General features: G+C 43.9%; 1 protein-coding gene across 5 annotated transcripts in view; it reads left to right on the top strand.

The window, feature by feature from the left end:
* Positions 1-17,174, top strand: part of CAMK2B (calcium/calmodulin dependent protein kinase II beta) — a 205,070-nt gene that overhangs the window by 123,681 nt on the left and 64,215 nt on the right. For all 5 annotated transcript variants that reach the window (XM_054997388.1, XM_054997386.1, XM_054997387.1 and 2 more), the window contains exon 6: positions 15,499-15,571. In XM_054997388.1, coding sequence (XP_054853363.1) covers positions 15,499-15,571 — 73 coding nt within the window. The remainder of the gene's footprint in view (positions 1-15,498; positions 15,572-17,174) is intronic.

The following is a 17,174-nucleotide window of genomic DNA, read 5'->3' as shown; positions in this document are numbered from 1 at the left end:
GTGAAACTAAAGAGGCTGAAAAGGGGCAACCAAAAAAGTTGAAGAGGTCGGTCACCTTCCTTAAGAGAAAAGGCTTGAATTTAGAGCTAAGGACCAAATTACCCTTTGACTTTTGGAACGATTTGGCTGGAACTCCAGACATATATTTTGGCCCTAGAAAGCTGCAACTGGCAGTGGGAGAGGGAGCTGATACGGATCGGGGCCACAGCATTGAGGAAGGAAGCTTTTCAGGGCCAAAAGCCTGGTATTCCATTTCTGAAGCTCTAGCATCATGTGTTGTTTGGCTCTCTCGGTGGTTAAGACAGAGGTTTGTTATCGCAAGGGAGTAAATAGAGGAAACTCTTCACTCTGAAAATTAATAATGAGGGCTAGTAACTCTCTTGAATACTTGTTGGTAAGGCAGGATACAGGTTGAATAAACTAAAGGGTGAGAGTTTGGAGGTAATCCAATGAAACTGATCAACAGCAGTTTAAAGGCAAACAAGAATAAGTTACTGGCAGTTAACACAGGTAATTCATTGGCACAGAATGTTGTAGGAGCCTCTGGCATAAGAGCTTTTGCAAATTATCATACAGATTAATGAATATTAGATCTATTGCTGCCTAAAGCCAGTGAAGTCATAAATGGGGTATTCATATACATGATCCAAAAAGAGAATAAATAGTATTTCCACAGCAAGAGCATTTACAGTGTTCCACCCCTTTCTGATCTTTTAATTGCAATTTATGGATGTCAGCAGCACCCATTGGCAAGCATACACACAATATCACTGTTGACCCCCTTCCCTGCGCCTATAACATTTAGAAGCCATTGTTTCTTAGTTCAAAAAGTAATTTTATTTCCCTTGTCCACTAGAGAATAACTACTTCCTGCTCCTGCTACCAGAGGGACCTGCTTCAGACTTTTAAAAAAAATCTAGATAACAGCCAACAAGGATATCACGTTACCCACAGCACTGGTGATCCTTTCCTTGGTTTCCCCCCCAGATAAACTTTTTTTAGGCTGTACACTTCCCCTGTCCAGCAGTAAAGTATAGTAACTTTTTTTAATGCAGAAGTCTGGGGTGCCACCCTAGCATGACAGCTGCTTACCAGTAACAGCAAGGCTTCCATACCCTTATCAGTTGTGGGAACTAGAAAATTTTGCTGCTAGCCCAAATGGGACAGAAATGGTCCTCATGCTCTTATTCCTGTGATCTTTTGGCTCTAATTGCTGCCCTGTCTCTTAAGTAGTTCTCACCAACAGAAGTTCACTTTTTTCTGAACAGCTGGGTGGTGATGGTGAGACAGATTCACATGATTGAATGTGCCTAGTAAAAGTGTTCCTGGCACATAGAAAGCTGAGTTCTGGCCTACCCTTCTCCCTGACATGCTTTCTGTGGGCAAGAGGCATTTTTTGTATAGCGGAGCATTCTGTTACATGAGCTCCCACCTACCTTCTGAAATGGTACTAGCAGAAATAACAATAATGCTGTCTCAAGAGGGTTTGGAGTAGGGAAAACCTATGCTATGATATATGTAGCTACAGGGTAGGTAAAAGTTGATGTGGCTTAAGGCTTCATTCTTTGGCTGTGATTCATAGAAGCACACAGTGAAACCTCTCCAGGAAGATGAGGTCACACAAGACACTTCTCATGTATAGGAAATGGATGTTGTGATTGCTAGTACTCAGCGGCAGCTCTCCCTACCCTTTCGTAGTGTCAATTTTTTTTGTCTTGTGACAGTATCTGGAAGATAGGACGTTCTAGATACTCTTCACTTAGATCCCTTTCCCTTTCGCCAGTTCATCCTAGAACAATCTAGGGTAGGAAGTTAAGCTGATTAATGAATTTCCTCCCTAATTCCATCATAAATCATGGCTGTGAATGCTTACCCCGCTTTGATTTGGGACCAGCATCCAGCTTCCTACAGAGAAACTAATTGTTCTTTGTTTCCTTCAATAGAGTACATTCTCCCCCTTTTCCTAACCTGCCTGTGCATTATGGATTCTCAATCCAATACTTCATTTTAATAATTATGTCACATTGCTATGTGGTTTGGATATTGCTTTTAAGTATGTTGGGTTTTTAATTTCTCACTATAGAAATAACTTCCTTTCCCCCAAGTGGCTCAACATTTTGTTTGAAAACAAGAATGTAAAAACCTCCAAGTTGGAACCATGTGTTCCTGATAGTCCTTTGCACATGATTGACTCTGGATACATATCAATAGAAGGAGAGAGAGAGGAGGAGCAGCCACCAGTAAGAAACATTAACTTTTGCCTTTCCACTACTGGAGAGGCAGGTCCTCGGTGAGAGAGCCCCAGATCTCCAGTATCAGTTTTCAGTGAAGAGTAGTTTGTTTCCTTTCTCTCCTCTTCCTCTCAGGTATAACAGGCCCAAAATGTAGCACGAAGGGACCTAAGTTATCTCTCTCTTACGCTCAGAGACACAAAGGTTGCTATGATGTGCTATAATATGGCAAATATTAATTTGTTGTACTAAGCCTAGAAATAGTGTTTTAGTAGCGAAACCACCCATTTCAAATGCTGAAGCTAAAGAGAGCTCTTTGAGAGTAAGAGATTCTCCTATACTTACTAGAATCACTCACTCAGGGGGAGATTATCACATGTGCCGGGCAAAAAGCCAAAGTTCTTTTGGCACACTGAACTTGGCAACCTGCTCACAGTGCACAGGTGACTGCCAACTTAGCCCTGGGGAAAGGACAGGGCTATTTTTGGATCATGGCCATACTATGCTCTGGTTTCTTAAAGGAGAGGTCCCAATCTTGCCTTGAGATCCCACAGCTGACATTAAGGGACCTGTCTCTACAGACAGTTATATTGTGCAACATTGTTCTCACCATGCAGGTTGTTGCAATCTCACTTTGCCCCGGTGCTTCTGGTCTTGTATGCAATTTGGGGAATTCATTTGGGCAGTTTCACATAGGCCAGCTACAGACAATCTTTTGGGGTAAGAGGGCAAAGTCCTGTTCAGCCTTCCAAAAGGCGCTGCTTCCCCATAATCCCCAGCACCTGAGAGACTTTGATTCACTTTAATTGAATAATGGATTTGTAGTACGATCTTGAGTAAGCCAAATGCCGTATTAATTGGGATTAGGGAAGTCTATTGGCATATTCTGTGGAAGACATTTTCAGATTATCCCTTCTTTTTATGTATTATGTTTAGGATGTCAAAAGTAAATATTTTTAAACCTGGAGTACATCTCTGTTCCAAAACAGAATCTTCAGAATCTGATACATGCTGGCAACATCGTCAAATACAGTTCCCAAGTACGGAAGGTAGTACAGTGCCAGCCTCATGGTACAATGAGAAAATAAGGACTCTGCTTATATTAGAAATGGGTATTGGTGCAATGTGTATTTTCTATGCAAGCTTAGAGAATGTGTTCAAGTCCTTCGGTGACACTGCTGAAGATGAGCAAAATCAGCAGCACACTTACTGTTGGAGATAACCCAGGGTTTTTTTTTTATTTATTAGACTTACAGTCCCCTCTCCCTGCAATGCAGACTCAGAGCAGATCACATCCCAATCAAAGATAACCAGCTGCACTCATAATGAGAAGAAATAACCTAAAGAGGGGGAATAACCTTTAAATGTGTTGCTGCTCCTGTTGTCTCCTCTTGCTTCCCCTTCGATAGAGAGAAGTAAGCAGAAATAGAGAAATGTTATTCAGGCAACTGCAGCAAACAGGAAGACCAAGACCTTACGGAGGTGTCTGGTTGGCTCCTGAGGTCTGCCTTCTAAACTAGCCCAGTTACCAATTCAGTGACCTGAATTTCAGCAGAAAGAAGATCCTCCAGTCTATGCTTGCAGTATATATAAGTGTAGCCACTACATAGACAAAAATAATCTATGAGCCCCAGGACATAGAATTTCATTATTTCAACTAAGACGTTCTTGCCAGTCCTTTCCCATCACCGCAGCCATGTCACCACGCGTGTGCGCTCCCTGATGAAAACTCAGATACCTACAATCCTGTAAATCCCAGCACAGAGAGAATTGCTCTGAACACTTGTAGGGAGCCCCCTCCCCTTCCAGGCTTCTTAAAATGAAGTGAGGGGCGGTGTACATCAATATTGCAAATGTGTCAAAATAGACATTTGGATCCTAGACCAGCACACAGAACAATATAGCAACCAAGACAACAGCCTAGCAACAGGAGCAGCTGCACCAAGATACCTTAAAAATACTATTATAAAGAGATGGAGCCCTATGCTTTGTTCTGGAGCAGTCAAGAACCTACATCACGGGAAACTTCACAGACAGCATGTAACCAAGACTAAGCCAGTTTCTGCAGATTCATTCAAGCCAATGAAAGAATGAGGAAGAAAAAAACGGGTTTGCCACCTAGGAAAGTGGGTGGCGGTGGTGGTGGCAAAGCACAAGGATTTGCTTTCTACCACAGTAGATGTGTGAAAGTGGTGTCATTACTTATAATCAGATCGACTGTCAGTTATGCGGATTAGTGACTCTTTAGCCTCCTTTAACTACTTTGTGCCATGTTCATAGGGTAGTTAAAAAGTGATAAAAGGATGGACAAGCTGTTCTTTGGCCCTTTCTGCTCAGACTCCATCAACGCCAACCTTCCGGGAGAGGGAGGGAGGGCAAGGCTCTTCCAGTCAACCTGCCCAGCCAGTGGTCACCAGGGACCAGCCATCCTACAGAAGGAGTGGGAGAAAGAGCCGCTTCCATTGAGCAGCAGCCCGAACAGCCGTTGTATATTGCTGCTCTTATCTTGTCAGATGTTAATAGCCTAGTCGTAGTCTTTTATAGTTGTAAGCCTCCTTGTGAGTTTTTTTAATGGACAGCGTGGGATATAAATAATCATAATAAATAAATAATGACAGCAGCGATTCAAATCTGTGTTAACAGTAGCAAGAACTGAGATAGCAGAGACGGAATGAGTTGTCAATAGGGCCACTCTGTGCATCATCCTGGTTCCTCCAGTCATCATATATGTAGCATAGCATCTGTCTCTCAGGCAGCTGACATGATATTGTGGATACACGTTCAAACAAATTAATCTGCAGATTAGCATCCCTCAAGGTATCACTTCTGTGGATCTGATAACTAGTTTACGCACTGGCTTGGCCAGTGATATCGCTTGCATGCCAGAGGGGGTGTACTCTTTCTGTTTAGGATAATGTATGGAGTGGACGTGCCATATGGAGACCCAGGGCACATGGTATTTCATCTCTTTCTTTGAAGGGCAAATATTGGGCCTCTGAATATGTCTTGCACCTGCTTTGCATATTTGAGCAGTGCTCTCGTGTGTTTCTCCATTACGCTGGATGGGAATGATGGCTGAGTAGTTGTCTGAACCAGTTCTCCACCCTGACTCAGCAATTCCAGTTAGTGGGTTGGGTGCATGCTGAGTTGCAGTGTTTTAGGACTTTGATCCCCCTCTTTAAATTCATTACCAACGTATAAATGGCAACAAAGCTGTCTTGGTTGTGTGATGTTTTAACCATAGGCCAGTAGAGGAAACAAAAGCAGCTTATGCTGTTTGAGAGAGGAAAAGGTGGTAGGAACCAGATGAAGGGAGGGGATGTGGCTCAGTGGTAGGACACATGCTTTGCATGCAGAAGATCCCAGGTTCTGCCCCGGTAGCTCTGCTTAAAAGGATCAACGGTAAAAGGTGTTGAGAGAGATCTTTTCCTTACCTAAGACCCTGGAGAGCTGCTGCTGATCAGAGTAAGGTCAGTACTCACCTACATGGGTTGGGACTCAAGAGTCTCTCTCTACATGAGACATCTGACACGTGAAGAACACATGTCAGGAGATGCAATGTTAACTGGGAAGGGTAGTTTAAAAAGACAGAGCTGGCGGCAGGGCAATGGCTTTGCTATATACTGGAGCTGTGTGAAGGGGCTGTGAAATGCCAGAAGGGAAACTTCAGCCCATTATAACCTCTCCAAAGCCAAGCCCAGCTCTAGAAGGCAGCCCATTTCCATTCCTCGCTGCCCTCTGGTTGTGATCCCACACAGTTTTAGACTGGAGAAGTGAAATTGACAAAGCCTTCTAGGAGGCAAAGATGAAATTAACAAGCCCTCTGAGGAGCGATCTCCACAGGCTCTGTCTTTTTAAACTACGCTTCCTGCCTAACATTGCGTCTCCCTACACTTGACGGACACGCACAAAGGCATCTCGTGTAGAGAGACTCTCAGAACCCAGCAACTTCATATCTTAATTTTTTTAATATTCTCAGATTTGAAAAATATGCTCTCCTAGGATTGATCAAATATGGTATAAGAATGAGTGCCTTTTATAGGACTGCCCAGACTTCTTTGAAATCTCCTTTGGGGCCATGTGAGTGTTGCAGATAGAGGTTTAGATAAATGCCTCTCCTACTTTACATAACTTCCATTACATACAAAGATGCATTATCAGTTGTTATTTCTCAAGTGATCTTTTTCTCTTTCGGGTGACCATTCTCTTCCCGTGATAGAACTCTGTGGAGGCAGATGAACTGATGAAGGTCAACATGTGGGAGCTCAGCTATTCAGGATTCAAGAGCTCTCTGTCGAGAGGAGCTTCTTCATTCATATCTTAAGGATAATCATTTTCAGAGTATCAGTGATGCAAGGGACAGAACAGAGTAATCCCTTGTTCACAGGGTCCCAAAGAATTGGCATAGTACCTGAATGAGGGCAACTTCATTTTTAGGTGGAAATTTAAAATTGTTGCATTTAACTCACAATACATAATGTGAATATAGCAAATACATATATCATAATTTGTAAAGGAGCCAGGTATGGCTCTAGCTTCTTGGAAAGTGGTCTGCTTGGCAGCAAACCTGGTTTTCTGTTATCTCGGTTCACACATAATGCCAAACTATAAGTTGGCTTTATGTGAATGATCCTTAGAATCATCAACAACCAAGTTTATTATGTGGTCAACAGTCTGTTACAGTAATAGACCTTTTATTCATCATAGCATATATCAATTGTACAAGTTCGTTTAACAGATTTCTTTCAAAATTCAGGCTAATTCCAAATCCCCAACATCTAGGCGTATTGCCAGTTCAACCCCAGTAAGTCCAGTGGGGCCGCATCCCTTAATCCGGGGAAGTCTTCATCCACTCTCCTGTGGATCCCATTACTGACACCAAATATTAGGCGCAAAACAGCACTTGTGGCCCTTTGCCTTCTACTCCAGGGCTGATCAGACCCTAGAGCAAAGTTGTGGGCCTGTGGGTTTGAATACGGCAGTGAACAGACAGCCCCAGGTAAGGATCTTTTAAAATGAAATAAAGTTTTATTGAAACTTACTCATTCTAGGCTAGCCTCGTTCACACACACACTCTCCCCGAAGTTCAGGTTGACATCACCTGGTTGTTGTACAAGTTGACTGCTGGAGCAAGAAAGCTCTGATGAAATGGAGGGTGGACAGGCTGCCTAGCAAGAGCGATCCAATGATGATGGGAAATTGAACTCTGCCAGACCTGTCTTTGGCCCCCTTCTTTGTAGGACCCATGACGTTATGGTCTCTCCAGCCCTTCTTTGTTGTTTCTTCACTTCCTTAGTCCTCCCTCTTAGCCTCCAAACTGGGTATGTGCCTAGTTCTTGCTTGGCACTTTGTTGATATCTTTGTTGCCCTTTTGCCAGGCTCATCAGCTTTGTCTATCTTAGCTTTTCACAGTTGCTTCCCTTATCTCGCAACACCGGTTGGGGACGGGTGAAGGAAATGGCTGACTGCACTGAGATGTTCAAGCATGTATTACGTGTATCAAGATGGCACAAGACATTCTATTTCAGGGCCAGGAGGGGGTCATCTTTGGCCTGGATGTTGCTTATGCTTTTTGTACACACACACACAAACACACCCACCCACCCACACACTCTATTTCTAAACAGGCTAAAGTTGCTGAATTCACAGAAAGTTTTAAGGACAGTTGCAAATGCAAGTTCTTGATCCTGCAGAATTAGATGCAGACGTATGAGCATTTAATTAAGCATTTCATGGATAATAATCAATTAGCCACCATTATTAGTTAGGGAATCTGTGTTCTATATCTGACATACATTTTCCTCAGCAAGGAAAGGGGAGACTGGCTGGTATCCTGGGCAAGAATGGAGCAATCACATCATCTCTAATGCTAATTACTATAACTTGAATCAATAACTTGAACTCCTTTATAATAATTACAAAACAATAGCACATGGAATACCGTCTCAGTCAACCCTATGCTGCAAGGACAAAAATGGATCGGCACGCTAATACAAAAGCTCCTACATTTTGGTACACTTAAATGTTTTTAAATAACTTGCACATTTCTTGAGTACTGCAAAGTTAAGATTCAAGGTTAAAGGTGAACAAGGTCTACGTGCCACAGTATGCATATTCCGGTAATCTGTATCACATATCCTTTGCTCGACTAATGCCTGGGTCTTCTCCAGACTGAAAACAGTCAAGCTGGGGTAGAAAATCCAACAGTAATAATTTTTTTAACAGCAGTAGCTGTTAATGAACATAATCCCACTCTGAGGCTCACAAGTGCCCCTGTTGCACATCTAAGAAGTCCCAGAATAGCTCTGAAGAATTGAGCTTGTATCCTCTCTATGTTGAGATTGCATCTATCAGGCCAGATAGGAACCCCGTAAAGTAGCTGAGGCACCACTTTGGCCCTGAATACATTAACTGCAGCTAGGGTTACCAGGTCCCTTACCCTCCTGCTGTGAATGCGGGGGACCTGTCACTTACCTCTAATGTCTTCTTCGTGTGCATGCACTTCCGGTGCGGTGTGATAACGTCACTTCCGGGAGTGATGTCATTGCTCAGGCCCTGGAAGTGCTCCCAGGCTTTGTATCAGGTCAATTTGTGCTCCCAAACTGGCCGAATCGGGCCAGCAGGAAGCCCTGGAGCACTCCCAGGCCCTGTGTGATGACATCACTTCCAGGAGTGACGTCGCTGGGAGAGCACCCGGGCGGTCCATTCCCGTGCCTTTCTCCCCTGCTGACCAGCTGAGTGGTGGCGAGGGGAGGAGGCTGGGAGTGAGGATCCCCCGCTCCCACTGGGGGACCAGCAACCCTGACTGCAGCAGGAAAAAAATGTCTGCCTTTGATGTAATAGAATCTAGTAAATGCTCAAGAAGATTGTGCGGTCCGGTTACCAGAAGAATGAAATACAATGTGCCAATACCTATGGGCCTGTACTTGTTCCAGCAGCTGCCCGTCCCTAGGCCTGCTAAACTTAACTCTGCTGTTTGAGAAGACAGCCTTTAGTTTTGTTGTAATTAATTTGCAAGCACACATTTTTGCAGTACTGTGCAAATTCATTATGTTCATTCATATCATCAGCATACAATAAGGTATTAATTTTAGTGCCAGCTAATTTTGGAAGATGGGGATCAATTTTTTTTAGAATGAGATCAGATCATTTAAATAGAGATTAAACAGCAAACTTGAACAGAGGTAAAGACACTTTATAAGTTGTAGCAGTCTTCTTTCCAGTGAAGATTTTGCAAGCTTAATCCAGAGAAGTTCCCCTGAAATTGAGTTGATAGTTGACAAGATCAATAAAAGCTACAAACAGTTTCCATCATTTTAAGTGCTTATATTTCTCTACAAGATGTGCTCACACTTACAAGTATTCTAAGGTAGAGACGCCTGGGCTAACCCTTGGGCTCATGCATTCTGTCCTTTTTCTCCCTCTTCTACCATCCCTTCCTGGCTTGCATCCAAACTAGCAAACTATGATTTGTGCTTTCCCTGCAAACCAGGATTTTTTCCCCACATACTCACTTACACTGGCTTTTCTGGGTATTCCATCCACAAAGATCGGATCGTCTTTGGGCCTCTGTACTTCCACGCTTGAGGGAGTTGAACCAAAGCAGTGTCTATTTTTTCTGCGCTAGAAAAAACACCCGTTTCTGCTGCAGGCTTTCTGTTTCCTCAGTTGATCAGCTGAGGACTCGTCAGTGTCATCAGTTGATTGGCTGAGGAAACTTGCAAGATTTTTTTTGGTTTTGACGCACCAAACTTGCAACCTTGCTATTTTTTTAAAAAAAATTAAAAGAAAAAAACTGGATTGGTTGCTGTTCAGCCAATTGGAAAGCAGGAGGACAAAGGGACAGGTGAAAGCCAGGGCCAGGGCCAGGCCTTGCACTGAAGAAAACATTTTGTGCTTCAAAACAGCCCTGGTTTGTTTATTTATGTGATTTATAGTCCGCCTTTCTCACTGAGACTCAAGGCAGATTATACATGAGATTAGTACAATCAGTATCAAGGACATTTTTCATACAGTATCAAGGACATTTCCATAAACAATGCCATAGGGTAAATAGATACACATTTAAGAAGACATAGTAGCAAGAATCCAATACAGAGTAGAAGAAATACTGAAACAGAATATAATTCTAGGACTAACATTAGACAACATAAAGCATAGGTAGTATACAGGAGTACATATTTAAAGCAACAGATAATATGTAAGGCAACATAATGGTGAAGTCTACAGTCCCTCACTCATTAGTGAAGCATCTGAGACCCCCTCCCTACAATACAGCTTTCCCATTTGAGTAAAAAGTCTTTTTGAATAATTTGGTTTTGCATTGTTTGCGGAAAGCCAGGGAAGTTGTTCCACAGGGCAGAGTCCACCACAGAGAAAGCCTGTGTATGGGCTGTTGTTGATTTCACCCATGTGCAGCCTAGCACTTGCAGGAGACCCTGTTCAGATGAGTGAAGCTGCCATGGAGGAACATAGGGAGGGAGATGGTCCCATAGGTATAATAATAATAACAGCAACAACAACATTTGATTTATATACCGCCCTTCAGGACAACTTAATGCCCACTCAGAGTGGTTTACAAAGTGTTATTATTACCCCACAACAATCACCCTGTGAGGTGGGTGGGGCTGAGAGAGCTCCAGAGAACTGTGACTCGCCCAAGGTCACCCAGCTGGCTTTGTGGAGGAGTGGGGAATCAAACCTGGCTCTCCAGATTAGAGTCCCGTGCTCTTAACCACTACACCAAACTGGCTGGACCAAGGCCGTGAAGAGCTTTGTATGTAATAACCAATGCCTTATAATAATAAAAATAGCATTCAATTTATATACCACCCTTCAGGATGACTTAACACCCACTCAGAGCAGTTTACAAAGTATGTTACTATTAGCCCCACAACAACAAACACCCTGTGAGGTGGGTGGGGCTGAGAGAGCTCCTAGAAGCTGTGACTGACCCAAGGTCACCCAGCTGGCTTCAAGTGGAGGTGTGGGGAATCAAACCTGGTTCTCCAGGTTAGAGTTCTGCGCTCTTAACCTCGAACTGAGCACAGTAACTGATAGGTAGGACTGTAGGATGGGAGTGATGTTCATGCTCCTGCTTGCTCCTAATAACAGTCAAGCTGCAGCATTTTGTAGTAATTGGAGCCTCCTGGTTAACTTAGATGGGAGACCTATGTATAGTGCATTACAATAGTCAAGCCTTGATGTTACCATAGCGTGGATCCAGGTGGCCAGGTTGGCCGTATTGAGGTAAGAAGCCATCTTCCAGGCTAGAGTGAAGTTGTAAGCATTTTTTGCCTCTGCCTTAACTTGTTTTTCTAGTAGTAGCGCTGGATCCAGTATAACTCCTAGGCTCTTAACCAAGTCTGCAAGGGTCAGACAAACTCCATCGAAAGTAGGGAGAACAATATCCTTCAAGATCTCTGCCTTTCCAACAAGCATTACTTCAGTCTTGTCTGGGTTCATTTTCAGTTTGCTGTTTTTCAACCATTTCACCATGGCTGTCAGGCAGCGATCTCAGATTTCTACTGCATCCTGCGGGACCTAGATAGTGAGATATAGAGCTGAGTATCATCTGCATATTGGTGACATCCAACTCCATAGCTGTGAATGAGTTCTCCTAAAGGCTTTACGTAGAGGTTGAATAATATGGGAGATAAGATTGCGCCCTGCGGAACCCTGCAAGATAGTTCCCATTCTGAAGATAGCTGATCTCCATGGCAACCCTTTGACTTTATTGGAAAAAAATTGGGGTATTTGCACAGGGAGAACAACTTCAGGAACCCCAGGAAAAAACTGACTCTGCACCTGATGCAGCCTTTCACCATGTAAAATGCAAAAAACTCTGGGGAGCAGTTTGGAGGCTGAATTGGGGTATTTTGACCATGTGTGCAGATCTTTGGAGAGAAATTGATGCAGTATGGGGCCAGAACTGATGAAAAATCCCAGTGCAGAAAAGAACCAAGACTCAAATCATGGTTTAGTGGGGTTGCCAAGTCTTCTTACCCTCCTGGTGGGAGGGGGAAACCTGAGAGTGCTTCCAAGCTCCTGCTGGGCTATATGACATTATGCTGCCCCAACTTCTTTAGCTTCATCCCATGCTGCCTCAGTGCAACAGCAACACCATAACTGAGGGCCAGCCCGTACTCACTTTTCTACACACTGGACGATTAATGCATGACTATGTTCCTATACTTGGACTACTTCCTTGCTGACTTCCAATGTGATCCTATTTGAAACCTAAGTCCTTTGACTACAGTGGACTTAGAATAGTATCACTCTTCTTAGGACCACGCTCTTTGTAAGCCAATTCCAGATGCTTACATGTTAGAGCAGGGGTAGCCAAACTTGCTTAATGTAAGAGCCACATAGAATAAAAGTCAGATGTTTGAGAGCTGCAAGACATGATGCATTAAAGTGACTTCAGATAAAGAGGTGGGTTTGGGGGAGTGTCCTTAAGGTGACATCACAGGAAGGTGCGGGGTTTTGGTGCAGTATGCTGGAAGTGACATCAGAAGGGGTGGAGCTTGGGAAGAACCATCCTTTGACTTGGAAGTGACATCACTAAAGTGATGTCACATCCTTGCTAGGCTTCACCCCCAAAGTCCCCAAGTATTTCCTGAGTCAAACGTGGCAACCCCAACATTTTTATTGAAAATATGAAAGACATGGAAAGAAAGAAGGAAGGAAGGGGAAAAGGAAAAGGGAGGGAAAGACATGGAAAGAAGGGAGAGAGGGAAAGACATGGAAAGAAAAGAGGGAAGGGAGGGAGAGAAGTAAAATAAAATAAAATGTATGGCCATGGTGATACTCAGAGATCACTGGGAACCGCACAATATGTCTAGAAGAGCCACATGTGGCTCCCAAGCCACAGTTTGGCCACCGCTGTGTTAGAGTAAAGCTGTGGCTATCACACTGTGTGTGAGGACTCAAAAATGGGTGCTGCTCTTTTACAGGTAGGCTGCAAGGGCAGGAGGGAGGGGAAAGAACAAGCCGTACTGGAAGATGAGGCTCGGGGAGGTTGAATTGCAGGTGTGGGTTTGTATCTGCATAATATGAGAAATGGCCTATTGCTCAGAGCCAATTTGGTGTAGTTTTTAAGAATGACGGATGTTCCACTTCAAAATATTTAAAAACCACTCATATATTGTTTTCACTTCTAAAGCATTCACATATTGTTTCCTTAAGGCTTACCAAAAAATGTAATGTGCAAATAGGCAAGAATATCCAGTCTTTTCAGACCCAGGCCGCCTCCACCCCCTTTTCAGAGAACAGGAGTCTTTGTTGTCAGGAACATAGGTTGTCCTCATGAATTGTTATTGGCAAGAAATGCCTAAGTATTCACTGTGGCACCTCTTGGAAATTTATCAGCATATACAGGGCTGTTTTAGGCTGTCTCTGTACAGTAGTGGCCTATAAGCATCTTAGTGAGGTACGTGGCATATAATACCTGTTTTCTGCTTGTACTAGGTTCCTGGAGAACAGAACAGGTAGAGGCAAATGTTGTGTATGACTTTTACATACCATTTTGACATGACCCCTTATGCATTCGTCTCACTGCCAGTTCCTCCATCCCTTAGGAGTCATTAGACTAGAAATCTCTCCACCTTCTCTACTCACTTGGGTGATGTCTGCTTTCCTCAGATAAGTCTTAGAATAAAACAGGTGACGCTTAAGGAAGCAAAGTCTTATGGCGGGAAATTCAAGAAAGGGGCCAGAGGCTGTGGCTACATGCTCTCAGAAGTTGGGATTGTGTATGGCAGCAACCTAAAGGAGGTGGATGAGTGCTAGAAGACCTTTCTCAAGTAAATGTGCCCATCTTTGGGCCTCTGGGGGACTGAAGCCCCATCCCTTCCTCTAGAGGCCAGTAAAGGTACAGCTGGGGCTTTCTAAATATGGAGCTTCTTTGAGAGGAAAACCAGCATGGTGTAGTAGTTAGGGTGCCAGACTAGGGTCTGGGAGCCCCAGTTTGAAATCCCCACTTTGCCCTGAGGCTTTATGGGTGACCTTAGGCCTCTCATATTTTCTCCACCTAATCTAACTCACAGGGTTGCTGTGAGGGAAAAATGGAGAAGGTAGAATTATGCATGCTGTTCAGGGCTCCTTGAATGAAGATTTAAGCTAAAAATCTACCAATGATGAGGACAGAACCTAGCTTTAGGAGCTGCTGGCAATGTGGTCTGCTTCAAAGGATGCCTTGGGTACTGATAGCAGAGAAGCATGGCTGCCTTTTGGGGCTGTGCCAACAGCCCTGTGCTGTTGATTGGATCCAACCTGTCTGCGAATGAATGATGTGGAGACAATGGGAGAGAACAGCTTTCTGCAAGCACTGTATGGTTATGTTTAGCTTTCATTTCTTAGTATATGCATTGAGGAAATACAAGCCAATATGTTAACGAGATTTCCCCATGCTTCAGAAGGACAAAGAACTGTCACAGTGCGCTGCAACCGGCAGAGTCCTACCTAGCTGTTCGTAGCATAAACAGGAAGTGAGGGCTCCAAGAGTTTCTTGTGTGTTTACTTGGGGGGGGGGCGCGGAATTGGTATTGATGTATATATTTTTAACTTCTTAAAGGTGCTGTTGCTAGAGCAGGGCTCAGTTGTTTTCTTTCCTTCCTTGTGAGAATAGAAATAAAAGTACATAACTTTTTAGCTGGGCTTAGGTTTGCCATGGGGTGGAGGGAACTACTGGCTGCAGCCTCCATTAATGTATTGCCAATTTAAAACTGTCAATGGATGCTTGGAACCAAAGGGAAAACAAGCATATGAACAAAAGACATGGTCATATGAATGTAAATCTTGATCAGTCCTGTTTGAGCATAACAAGACTGGGTGACTGTCCAGGTCAGTAGCCCCTGAAGGGAGAGGGAAGCGATTTCAGACCTTCTCTGATACTCGCAGGTGATTCTGTTCGTGCACCTGTCCTCACCACAGCATCTACATTGGGGGATGCTCACCCCCTTCTGCTTTGTAGTTTGTAAGTTGGCTCTGAGGATTTCAGTCAGCTTTGCATTTTTCCTCTCCTGGGGGGAATGTAACTCCCCCTTCCTCAATTCCATTCTCAGCTTTTCAAGGGTTTGTGCCTGTATCTTGGGATGAGAGGGAGTCAGATTCCTTTATTTTTCCATTCTCCTTTTCCTCCTTTTCCTGTTCCTTCTCCTCCTCCTCTTCCCTTTCCTTATTTCCCCCCCATTATTCCCCTCCCACCAGCCTGTGTGGTTGTTACCACTCACCGTGAACTAACACGCCCCCTGGTGTTTGCATGCAGTCATTGCATCCAGCAGATCCTGGAGGCTGTTCTCCATTGCCACCAAATGGGGGTCGTCCACAGAGACCTCAAGGTGAGTTTTCTTCCCCACTGCTCTGTCCGTCTGTCCGTCTTTGTATCTTTGCATGTATTTTTTTCTGAAAAAGAAGTAAATCGTTTCTGTTCAGATCAATTTTTCTGAAAATCCTGATACAGGGTCCTCTGGGAAATTGTTGGTATAAAACCAACAAGGTACTGAGTTTGGACAAGGACGTTCCACAGACAGCCCAGTCAGAAATCAGCTTAATGATGCTAGCATACGTATTGTAGTTTTTGCAGTGATTATTTCTCTGGCATAGCTGACCAATGGGGAGCCATATCTTGATGCACCTGGTCAAACCTGTCATCCCACAAAGAAGAAACAGTCTATCTTCTAGGCCCTTCTGGAGGTGATTGCGGGGTCTGAGGCACTCACACAGTTTGTGCAGCTGATTGCACAGTTGTGACCACAGAACTGGTACTTACCACAGTCTTCCAGAGCTGAACTTTTACTGGGCTATTATTGTAGAGGTGACTATTTGGTTGGAGGGGTGGAATTCCCCTGGGCTTTGTTGCCACTCAGTGGTAAAATCACAAACTGCATCTTAAAATTTGAAGCCAGAGGTGAGGTTGAGCACTTAGATATGGAACGTAGTAATCACGCTTAAGAGGTCATCCAGAAGGTTCTGATTTCAGGGAGTAGGAAAGCTATTTCCTCACTCCAGTACAGTATTCGCTGGTCCTTGCCAATCCACTTGACCAAGAAGAGCCAAAGCAGATATAGTGTATGCTGTTCTTCTTTTGTTTGTCATGGGACCAGCCAGAGGGTTGGGGAGCTTGCATTTACTGAACGTTTCCTATGTTTCTAGCCACATGCTATTGCCAAAAAAAAACCCCCTTCCAAATGAACCCTAAAGCAAAGGATATTCCCCTTCATAGTGGACCTTGGTTGCATTAAAGCAGACTTTGAATGCAGCTGGGACCTAGCAATTCCATCCTTTCTGATAGCAAGGAAGGATTTTCTGCCTCTTACAAGCAGTATCAGCCATTCCTAGCTCTGTTACTCCCATGTCATCCATAATCCCAAGTATATCCCAATCATTCATTGCCTGAATGCTTTGGGGCTGCCCCACATCAGACAAGAGTCCAGTCTCTGTAACAAAGCCATTTTGCTTTTGCATGCTGCATGGTGAAGCATAGTCCACCCTTTTGGCTAATCTGAGCTGATTTCTGGGCAGCTGTCAGGTGACAGTCCAGGGGAGACATGGGATATTAGGGTTTGGGGCAGTGGAATTACTCTGCTTTCAATAAACAACTCATTCAGTTCCCCTCAACTGCTCCCTGCCGTTCCCACTTTCCTTTAGCCATTCCTCTTCCCACCCTCAACCATTTCCAATGTTTTCCTTCTCCACTGGTGGGTGTGTGGGGGAAAGGCTCCACACAGCCAATGTGGCTTGTAGATAAAAAATGGATGTAATCTCTCTGCAGACATTTGCATGCCTTATGTCCGGTTTCAGTGTGCGCTACTTATTCGTTTTCTGTCACTTACTGTATTGGATTCTTGTTATTTGTTTGTTTTTTTCTCTGTTTGGCCTCTTTACAACATTTGTTTAGTAGGCCCAGAGTCACTGAATATTATAAAGGTATTCTGTTTGATA

The sequence above is a fragment of the Eublepharis macularius genome, chromosome 14 (assembly GCF_028583425.1).
Source record: "Eublepharis macularius isolate TG4126 chromosome 14, MPM_Emac_v1.0, whole genome shotgun sequence".
Lineage (NCBI taxonomy): Eukaryota > Metazoa > Chordata > Lepidosauria > Squamata > Eublepharidae > Eublepharis > Eublepharis macularius.
Note: the sequence above shows the minus strand (reverse complement) of the source record. Positions and strands in the feature narration are given on the sequence as shown.